We start from the raw sequence: 10623 nt of genomic DNA, 5'->3' as shown, positions 1-10623 counted from the left end.
CCCTGCAGCCCACCCAGTCAGATTTTCTTGGAGCCTTCCGTGACTCATGTTGCAGTCCCTTGCACACTCTGGAGGAGGCTCTTTGGCCCTGCCAGCAGTCAAGGCTGGGCTAAAGGTCAAATTGACTCAGCTCAAGGCAACTCTCACCAACCCCCAAGGAAGCACATGGAAGATTCAAGACTAATAAAAGGAAGTCCTTCACACAGCTGTGGAACTCACTCGGATAGGAGTGGCAGTGATGGATACCAACTTGGCTGGCTTTCAAGGAACATTAGATAAACTCACTGTGGTCGATGGCTGTTATTGATCGCTACACTCTGCCTCCATGGCTGAAGGCAGAAACTGCAGTAAACTGCAGGAGGGGAGATTTGCTCCGGTGCTAGGATCCTGCTTGCCATTTTCCCATTGGGGGAATCTAGTCAGCCACCTTGAGAACAGAATGCTGAACTAGATGGTCCACTGGCCTGATCCAGTATCCTCTCCTTATGCTCTTAGATGGCCAGCAAGGGCAGGAGGGGAGGGGGCTGTTCTGGCCCTGCCTGCGGGCTCCCTCCCTTGGGGGCCTCTGGTAGCAGAGGCTACGGAACCAGATGACGCCCCTTGCCTCCGCCCGCCTCTGCACCTACTGCTCTTGTCCATAGCTCTGGCCAGCGGGTGCCAAGGGGCCAGAGCAGAGACGCAGAAGGGGGCAAAGTCTACGGGCGGTCCCCTCCCAAGTCATAATTTCCCCCTCGGGTGGAGATAAAGCTGCTGAGAAGTGAGCCCGCAGCCACGCTCCCGGCCTTACCCTGGTGCACGTGGGCGCGAGCCTCGCCCCATAGGCGGCAGTCGGCCAATCGGCGCCCACCAATGGGCGGTACCCGTCACGTGGCGCGAAGGTTTAAATGCCCCTCGGCGCGGGCGGGGCAGGGCGCGTGGTCCAGGCTGCGCCATGGGCTCGCTGCAGGTTCTGAAACTGGGCTGCCTGCTGGGGCTGGCGCTGCTGCCGCTCCTCTGTGGCCTCCTGCCTGCCGTCCTTCTCAGCCTCCGGGGGGCTGCCGGGACCGGTGAGTGAGGGCGAGAGCAGGGCAGAGCTGGGAGGGGGTCGCGGCCCGGCTCCTCCACCCCCCTCTCTCAGCGCCCGCTTTTCTTTCTCCCTCTGCAGGCTTCTTTGCGCGCTGGCGGGGCATCCTGAGCTGCGCAGCCGGTGGCGTCTTCCTGTCCGCTTGCCTGCTGGACATCGTGCCGGACTCGCTGGCAGACCTGCGCGAGGACCTGAGCCAACAGATCCCCCCGGTACCGAGCGGGCAAGAGTAGGGCGGGGGATCAGGACATTGTGACCGGGTCCGGAGGGTTGGAGCCGCATCACGGGCTGCAGCCCCCGAACAAAAAGTGGGGAGGGGGGTTCCAGCGAACATTTTGCTGGCGCTGCTGGTCACCGGAGTCCCGCTGGCCCTGCCCGCCCAGCTTTTGCCAGACAGCATGTGATGGGGCTGAGCTGACTCACACGCTCCTGTGCTCGAAGGAGGAGGGAAGAGGCCGGGAGATGTTGACTGGACAAAGGCCTGAGTTGCTCTCAGATTTGCCCCCATGCCCTGTGGGAAAGCTTCAAATGGGCTGCTTACCTCCCTCCATATTAAGCACACCAGGGCTGTCCTTTAACCTTCTGAAAGCAGTAGCCAAGCCTTCCTTTTACTGAATCCTCTCCTGTTTAATTCCCAAGATAGGGGTTGTTGCAGCCCTGGGGAAGAAGTCTCAGGAGCCCAGAGGCTCTGGAGCTCCTTTGGTGGTTTGGCCCTTGGGTGGGAGTTGGGGCCTCGAGGGAACATTTTCTCTAACCTGATGGTGCTTCCCTTTTCTTCCCTGCCCCACAGCTGGACTTCCCGGTGCCTGAACTGGTCCTGGCACTGGGCTTCCTGCTGGTCCTGGTCCTAGAGCACATCATCCTGGCCTGCAGCGAGCGGCAGGGGGATGAGGCCTCCCTGCCCCTCTTGCCTTGCCCCCCTCCCCCACACAGCGAAGAGGGCAGCCTGGCTGAGCAGCAACAGCAACAGCAGCGCTTGGAGGCGGGGACCCCCCACTGCCACATGGGGGACACCAAAGGACCCTCGTCCTTCCGCTCCCTGGTGCTGACCCTCTCACTCTCCTTCCACTCAGTGTTTGAGGGCCTGGCGGTGGGCCTGCAGGACACAGAATCAAAGGTCCTCCAGCTGGCTGTGGCCATTCTCCTCCACAAGACCATCATCGCTGCCAGCTTGGCCCTGCTGCTGCTCCAGAGCCGCCTCCCCTTGCGCTGGCTGGCAGCCTCCATCATCACCTTTGCGCTGATGTCCCCTCTGGGTGTCGGGCTGGGCATGGCTGTGATGCACAACCCTGATGCAGGCGGCAGTCCCACCATGACCCGGAGTGTGCTGGAAGGCGTGGCTGCCGGGACCTTCATGTACATCACCTTCCTGGAAATCTTGCCTCAGGAGCTGAACGATCCTGCCAAACGCCTGCTCAAAGTCCTTGCTGTGCTGCTGGGTTTCTCAGGGATGGCTGGCCTGCGCTTCTTGGGCTGAGGGCCAGCAGCTGAGTGGGATTCCCTTCCTTGCAGAGATGGACACTGGCAGGCTCGGTTTCACAGGAGGCAGCTTTTTAGAATGAAGGGATGGTGGCTTCTCTCCTCCCTTTCCCCCCCTCTTCCCAAGCGGACACTGAAAGGCTGTGCCTTCAAATGTTTTTATTAAAGATCTGACCACTTTATAACTCTGGAACCTAAGGCCTTTCTGGCTCTTATTTGCTCTTCCACCTCACCCAAACTCCTGTGACAGTAAGACTCACAGCATAGTTCTGTTCTTTGCTCAGGTGATAAGAAATTGCTTTGGTCTTTCCCCTCAGTCCCCCACTGCAATTGGGAATACAGCTAGGAAAGGGGAATTGGAGCAGGGTGTGTGGAGACACCCAAAACCAGATAGGGCCGCAGTGCCCCCTGCTGGGAAGATATATAGGCAGCTGCCAAATATAGCTTGGCACATTTACTTTTGCTGGCTGCAACTCTTGGGACGAGAAATTGGTTGTTTTCATTGCCCACTACTGGATCATTTTAGCTGAAGGTGCTTCTGTGGTTTGAGCCTGTGACCTTCTGCATGCAAAGCAGCTGCTCCACCATTGGGCTGTGGCCTTTCTCCAAAGGCTTTGCTTCTGACATGTTTTCAATTAACATGGGGGAGTTTGCAACCAGTTACTAGCTGGAGAGGATGCTATAATCAGGGGCGGGGGGCAGTCTGCCCCGGGTTCCAGGGGAGGGGGGGGTGACACTTTAGCCGCCCCCCTACCCCACCCCGCCGGGTGGGCCCAAAAGGGGGGCATGCCGCCTTTTCCCCCTTCCAGCAGCTTTTTTCGGCGTGAGAGGCGGGCCAGCGAGAAGGGGGTGTCACACTTGTCGCTGGCATGACACCTCCTCCTTGCTGGCCTGCCCCTCGCGCCGAAAGAAGCAGCCGAAAGGGGAGAAAAAAGGAAGCAAAGCGGGTGCTTGAACACCCCCCCCCCCAAGGGAAGGAAAGCAGGTGTGTTTAAGCGCCCGCTTTGCTTCCTTTTTTCTCCCCTTTCGGCCGCTTCTTTCAGCACTGAAAGAAGCGGCCAAAAGGGAAAATAGCGTTCAAGCGCCCGCTGTGCTTCCCTTTTTCCCCCCAGCACAGGCAGGAGCCACTGCCCGGCATCCCCGGGGGCAGGGTGTCGCGCTGTGCACGTGCGTCATGACGTCATGACGCACACACACGCCGCGATGCCCAGCCCCCAGGGGTGCCTCTTGGCTTCCCGCCCCGGGCAGCCAAGGGGCTAGAAACGCCCCTGGCTATACTTGTATCAGAAACCAAAAAGGTAAAGGTTGCAGATACCTGAAAGGAAACATTTCTAACTGGGGAGCATGTGCAAGCAGCACCTCATGAAACTAGGTGAGATCAGAGAGTTTTGCTCAGCTCTGACTCTTTCCTTGAAGTGGAAAGGGAGCCATTTGTGCCTTGTTATACTTTTGGCAGAGTTGGGCTCCTGTCAGCATCAGATGATTGAACTGTGGGCGCAGCAAAACTGTACACTTATTAAAGGTGTTGCCAAACCTACATCTGTACCTGACTGCACTTTATGTGGCTTATACATATTATAAGAGTGATATCTGGGGTTTCAAATCTGGAACTCCCTTGCGGTGTAGTAGGGGTATATTGTACTGTAACTTTACTTGCTTTATTACCAGACTTTTTTAAAAAACCACAAATTCCACTGCCAATTTGGACTTTAAAACAGCAAGACATTAATGGTGACACATAGGTTAGACAATGTTACTGTTAGGGTGGATTTGTAGCTGGTTGACTGACCGAAACCAAAAGAATGCTCACCAACAGTTCCTCATCATCCTGGAAAAGTGACAAATGGGGTGCCACAGGATTTTTTCCAGAGCCCAGTGTTGTTCGATATCTTTATAAATGACTTGAATTAAGGAATAGAGGAGGTGCTCATCAAATTTGACATCAAACTGGGAGGCTAATACCTCATAGAATCATAGAGTTGGAAGGGAGTCCAAGGGTCATCTAGTTCAAACCCCTGCAGGAATGTCAACTAAAGCATCCATGACAGATGGCCATCCAACCTCTGCTTAAAAACCTCCAAAGGAGGAGAGCACACAACCTCCTGAGGGACACCATTCCACTGTTGAACAGTGCTTACTGCCAGAAAGTTCTTTCTGATGTTTAGTCAGAATTTCCTTTCTTGTAACTTGAAGCCATTTGTTCATGGGTATAGGGTGGTATATAAATTCGATAAATAAAATAATAAATAAATAAAATATCTCCTCCAGAGCAGGGGAAAACAAGCTTGCTCCATCTTCCATGTGACAGCCTATAGGATATTTGAAAATGGCTGTTGTATCTCCTATCAGTCTCCTCTTTTCCAGGCTAAAGCTACTCATCTCCTTCAAATGTTCCTCATAAGGCTTGGCTTCCAGACCCTTGATCATCTTGGTTGCCATCCTCTGCACAATAGAGAAAATCTCAATAGGGACAAATGTACAATTCTACACCTAGCAAGGAATATTCAGGTGCACACTATATAGAATGAGGGACATATGGCTTTAAAAGGAGCGAGGAGTCTTGGTAGACCACAACTTTAGCATGAGTCAACAGTGTGATCCAGCTAGTGCAATGCTAGGCTGCATCAGCAGAAATCTAGTGTCTAAATCAAGGGAAATAATAGTACTGTTCTATTCTGCCTTGGTCAGACCCCACCTGGAGTCCTGTGTTCAGTTCTGGCCTCCACAATTTAAGGAGCATATTGACAAACTGGAACATGTGCAGAGGAGGGCAACCAAAATGATCAAGGGGCTGGAAACCAAACCTTATGAGGAACAGTTGAGGGAACTGGGTATGTTTAGCCTGGAGAAGAAGAAACTTGAGAGGTGATATGACAGCCATCTTCTAATATCTGAAAGGTGGTTACATGGAAGGTGGAGCAAGTTTGTTTTCTGCTGCTCTGGAGGGTGGGACCCAAAACAAGTAACAATAAAAGAGATTCTGATGAAATATTAGCAATAGCTTTGAAGGTCAGAGCTGCCAGAACATATTGGGGAGCAATGGGTTCCCCATTTACAGAATCAAAATCTGTTTGTATAGCAAATACGAAAAAAGGGAGCGATGGTGAAGGACCACTGGCTTGTAGACTATGGTTGGCCCCCCAAGCCAAGGTGGCATCAGTTAGCATTGGTCATAAATGCAAGGTCCAGTCTGATGAACACACAAAAGGCCAGGTGCTTTCCCATTGCAACAAAGATGGCAGCAGCTGGTGACATCACAGCTTCTTCCTCACATAATCTGATATGATTATCAGGGAGGGGACAACTGGCATCCCTCATCACAACACTGGGCTGGGAGAGAGAAGTTTAAACCACTCTGCTGTGCTGAACACGAAAACCACTCGTTCCCTGCTTGATTCTGCTAGATGTGTGAGGGGTGATGTGTGCAAGCATGTCACGAGATGGCCAGGCCTGTTGCTAGTCTCTAGTGGTGATACAATGGGTTGGCATGGTCCTGTTCAAGTGTACCTCAAGTTAAGACTTGCGTTGTGCTTGCAATTGGCTAATGAACAGGTGCATAATGTGTTAGCATATACCTGGAGTTCTTGTTCCTCTCAATTCTGTGTCTACACATAATCCCTTTTCAGTGAGGGCAGCCACTCTAAACCAAAAGTTTGCCTCCTCTTCAACCAATATGTACACGTTGCATTGCTGAGCATAGCTAAAGGAATTGCATAACAGGGCATGTGCAGTCAAATGAAATGAGCGCCTTCATTAACAAATGTGCTGCATCTCTAGGCCAGGATCTCTACATGTTGGGCAAGAAAATGCATAGAAATACAGGCTTATTGTTATTATTAAATTTGTATACCACCCTTCATCTGAAGAGTTGTGTGTCACCAAGTTTTAAAGTTGTTGTATATCTCCCACAAAACCTTCATATCATATACAAAAAGCGTCCTTAATACCTGCCCAGAAAGACCCAAGGCTTTCCCACTCCCATGAGAGGGGAGAAGGGATTAAAAAGCTGAGCTGCTCCTTAGAATCATAGAATTGGAAGGGACCTCAGGGTCATCTAATCCAAATCCTGGTACTGCAGGAATCTCAACTTCTTTGGCAATCAGTCGGCAAATCTCAACTAGACCACAGACAACAGCCTTGCTTATTCTTCATGAGTGAACTTGAACAGTGAATGTAGTGAATAGGCTAGGGTTAGTTCAGTTTAGAGCCACAATGCCAAGATTCATCTTATATTGTTTTTACTTTCTGTCTGCTTCCCTTTTATTCCTAACAAAGTCTCCTAAGTTGACTGCTGAAGTGGGTCTGTTTGCCATAGAATTCCCACGTGCCTAGATGCATGGCATTCAGGTTACTGAGTTTAGGATCAGTAGCCCATAAGGAAACAGAGATGCAGTTGGTCTCAGAGTTCCTGGTTAAAGGGGGTCTGTCAGGGAAATGAGATAGCTGCTTTGATCCTGGACAAAGAAAAGGCTAGCTCTGCTTTCCCCAGCAATTTGTGTGCGTAGGTGTAATAGGAGTGCACCCCACCTGTACCCCACCTGCACCCCACTATCACCCCAATGAACAGAGAGGGGACCCACAGAACCCAGGTCCAAGGCAAGGCCACCTGGAGGGAGAGAGAGCCATGTTGATCCATTTCTTTCCAGAAGCAGAAGGGCAGGTTGGGGGGGGGGGAACGGACAGCGACAATCCTGATGTTCAGATGCAAAACTGACCGCTCATTATCTGATCACATCTCCGCACCCCACCCATGCCTATCGCCTGCAGCTGGATTAGCCTCTCCACCCAGCCTCTTGACCATTTGCATAATCTAAACCCAGCCAGACCCGCGCCACCCGTTGGGTCTACTACCAAAGCAGCAAGAAATAAACATTGAGATGTCAACTATAAACAAGGACAACCACCTTTATTCATAACAAAAGCATGGACATTTGCAATTCAGGAAATTCCAATCGCCGGCTCCACCCTGCATACAGAGATATACAGGACTGTTATCTAGTCAAAGGATGGACAGGAAAAAGCACTCAACCACCATTGTCAAATCCAATCACACAGTAAAATGTGCTTACCTTATGTAAATCCTTCTTTCCCGCTCTTTTCCTTCCATTCACCTGTATAGAAACGAAAATGTATAAAACCCTCCCTGTGACTATACTCGTGGTTCTCTCTCTTCGTGATTCTGCACGGCGTAGGGGAACCTCTGTTGCAACAGATCCAAATAAACGGGAGGGCTGTGCCTTGCTTTCCCTTCTACCAGCTCCGGTGTCGCCTCTGTTTTTTCCAGCGTAAGTGGGGAGCTCAGAAAAGGTGTGGGCTTCTCAGGGCTAAAATTCCGGAACTCCTCCTTGGGAAAACCGGGCCCCTTTTTGCCTTTTTTGTCCAAAATTGGCTTACAGCATTTGGCAACCACTCCAGGGACCCAAGTTTCCCGGTGATCTGAGGGGTCTGGGGACGAGGGAGCTCAGCGCGCACCCAGCCTTTTGCAGGGAGAGCATTCCCCCGCCCCGGGGACCAGGATCTCCGGCAGTAATTTGGAGTTCCAGCGGGACGCACCGGAGGAAAGCAACGCAACCGGGAAGGAAATTTGTTTTTTTGTCATTTCGTTCATTGGTTGAAGGCTAAAGGAACCCGGGAAAGCCATCGAGAGAGCGCTAAGTGAGTAAGGGGTGGATAAGTGACCGCAGCAACGAAAAATTCTGTTCTATCCCTTTTCTTTCCTTTCGCTCGGACTTTTGGTTAACAGCATAGCTGTAAGGCAAAGTGATAAAGCAGAACCAAAGTCCTGAGGTACAGTGCTCATGTCCTAAACGTGGCAACTGACCCAGTCCACTCTGACTCTCTTGTCAAATTTTGCTACGTTTCCTCTTTAAATCTCTGAAGGCAAAGCTGCCCCTGCGCAGCTCAGATTCGCAAGAAAATGACGGGCTGCTGTCAGAACGCAAGGTTGCCTTTTCCTTTCACAAAATCTATCCTGGGCTTACCGCTTCGGCATTGCACACGCAAGCGTTCGAAGGCAGGTAGTCCTTTTCCTTAGTTTGTAAGAGGCAGGAACGTTGCTGTCGGACCCTCAGCAATTATTATTGACACTAGTAAGGGGGGTCTCGAAGGTACTTGATCGCACCACAGCCTAGTAGCTAGAGGCCAACGGCTGGGCCACCTAGTAGTTAGCGCAAACGAACGGTAGGCAGATCACAGCCGGGGGCTGTGGGATCTAGAAGATCCGGGAGAAACGTGTCCCAGGATAGAGGGTTCTCCTAACCCAACTGCAGGATAAAAGGTTAGACCACACTTTTAGATAATGGGTGCACCCCAATCCAAGGAATTCCTTTCCCAGACTCCTGGTCAGAACAAAGCCCATCTGGCTTGGTCCTGGCCGGAACTCTGAGTCAGTTCTCTCCAATTTGTACTTTAAAATTGACATGACCAACTTATAAAATTGCAATTGGTACAGGATGAAGAAAAATGAAGGGGTGTAACTTTGAAAATGTTTGCTCAAACTTTGAAATTGGTCCTTTAAAGGAGGCTCATAAAACCACTTCATGTGGGACTTTCCCACTAACTTCGCTTAATGAAACAGGAAGTGAGCCAACTCCTTTATGGAAATATATGTTTACATGTTACATGTCTGTTATGTGTGTTGTCTGTTATACATGTGAGTCTGTTCCTTGTGTCTGTCATTTTGTTTTCCTTGTGTAACTTCAGTGAGTTTAAAAAGGCCAGAGAGAAACCCCCCCAAATATTATACAGTCTGAGAGCCTGTATGTTAGAGATCTTTGTTTTCCTTGAAGTAAATAAGAGAAGTAATCAAGGTTTAGAAAATGCAAGCTTGCTTAAATAATCTTATGTAAGTGATGGAATTTGTGTGTAAATGTTTTTTTGTTTTAAAGAGGCTGTAGAAAAGGGAGATTTGTAACTTTGAATTTTTATATAAAACTTTGAACTTGTGAACTCAGTGTTCAATACACAATTTTTTCTGCTGCAGAAGTCTAAAGTTTTACAAGATGAATTGCAGTGTCTGATTTTCATCAGCCTTAAGCCTTAAAAAAAAAGGGTTTTCTTTGTTCTGTCTGAGCTTTTCCTTCCCCATCGAAAAGGGGGGGATTTTTGCTAAAGGTACCCCCCATCTCACTTTCCTATGTATGGTTGTTTTAATTCTTAATTTGCTGCTAATACATTGGTTCATTAGGCTTCAAGAAAATTGTTCACTTTTACCTTCTAAAAAAAAAAAAAATCACTTCTATCAAATCTATGGCTGTTTTATTATTTGTAGGTGGTTATATCAACTCTTGAATTAGTATTCCTTATAAAAGACTATCTCCCTATCAAATCTTAGGAAAACCGTCTGTTCACTTGTATCTTAAAAAAATAATTCTCGAAGAACTTGCCATCTCTAGTCTAAGGAAAAATCCTCACTCAAATTATCTTAAAGTCTGCTAAAGGGTTCTGTATAAAGATGGTACTTTTCTTTTGCTTTTAGTACATGTGTACTTGCATGATAGTTGTGTCTGTACATAAGAATGTGTTTCTGGTAGTACAAATCTTGTGAACCTTGTATTTTAGGGGGTTGGACTAGATGACCTCAGGGTACATTTCAACTCCCACTTTATAACTATGTGGAAGGCCATGTGTCTGCAAGCATTGGAGGGTAATTTTTAAATCCTGGTGTGGTGGTGGGTTGAAATTCAACCCAGCTTTCAGAGTTGAGAGTAGAGTGCTGTGTTTTGTTTTATAAAAGGAGCGATTACCAATTCACCTATTTTAAGTTTTAAAGTTTAAGCACATACAAGAGCCTTGAAGAGCCATTTTCCCATACATGAGGGAGCAGAGAATTTAGTCTGCCTTGGCTAAAATCACTGTGAATATTTGAATTTTATTCATTCTGACTCTGGCCATTTTTACTCATATATAAGGGAGCAGGTATTCTGCTAAATGACCAGAGGGGGCGCACACAAAATAATGATAGCCCACATACTCAAGTAGACTAATCAATGAGCCTTGACCATTTTCTCCTGTAAATAAAGGGCAGAATAATTTTGTCTGCAAATGGTACAATTGAGAATAGAAACCTGCACCCCAATTTC

At 49.1% G+C, this 10623-nt stretch overlaps 1 protein-coding gene across 1 annotated transcript; it reads left to right on the top strand.

Annotated features, from left to right (window-relative positions):
- Window positions 1-896: 896 nt before the first annotated feature.
- LOC117057064 (zinc transporter ZIP1-like) lies at window positions 897-2731 on the top strand. The gene is made up of 3 exons (XM_033167830.1): window positions 897-1046; window positions 1145-1275; window positions 1854-2731. The coding sequence occupies exons 1-3, from the start codon at window positions 932-934 to the stop codon at window positions 2538-2540; spliced, it is 933 nt and encodes a 310-aa protein (XP_033023721.1). The 5' UTR covers window positions 897-931; the 3' UTR covers window positions 2541-2731.
- Window positions 2732-10623: the final 7892 nt, after the last annotated feature.

Source organism: Lacerta agilis, chromosome 13, assembly GCF_009819535.1.
Source record: "Lacerta agilis isolate rLacAgi1 chromosome 13, rLacAgi1.pri, whole genome shotgun sequence".
Taxonomy (NCBI): Eukaryota; Metazoa; Chordata; class Lepidosauria; order Squamata; family Lacertidae; genus Lacerta; species Lacerta agilis.
Note: the sequence above shows the minus strand (reverse complement) of the source record. Positions and strands in the feature narration are given on the sequence as shown.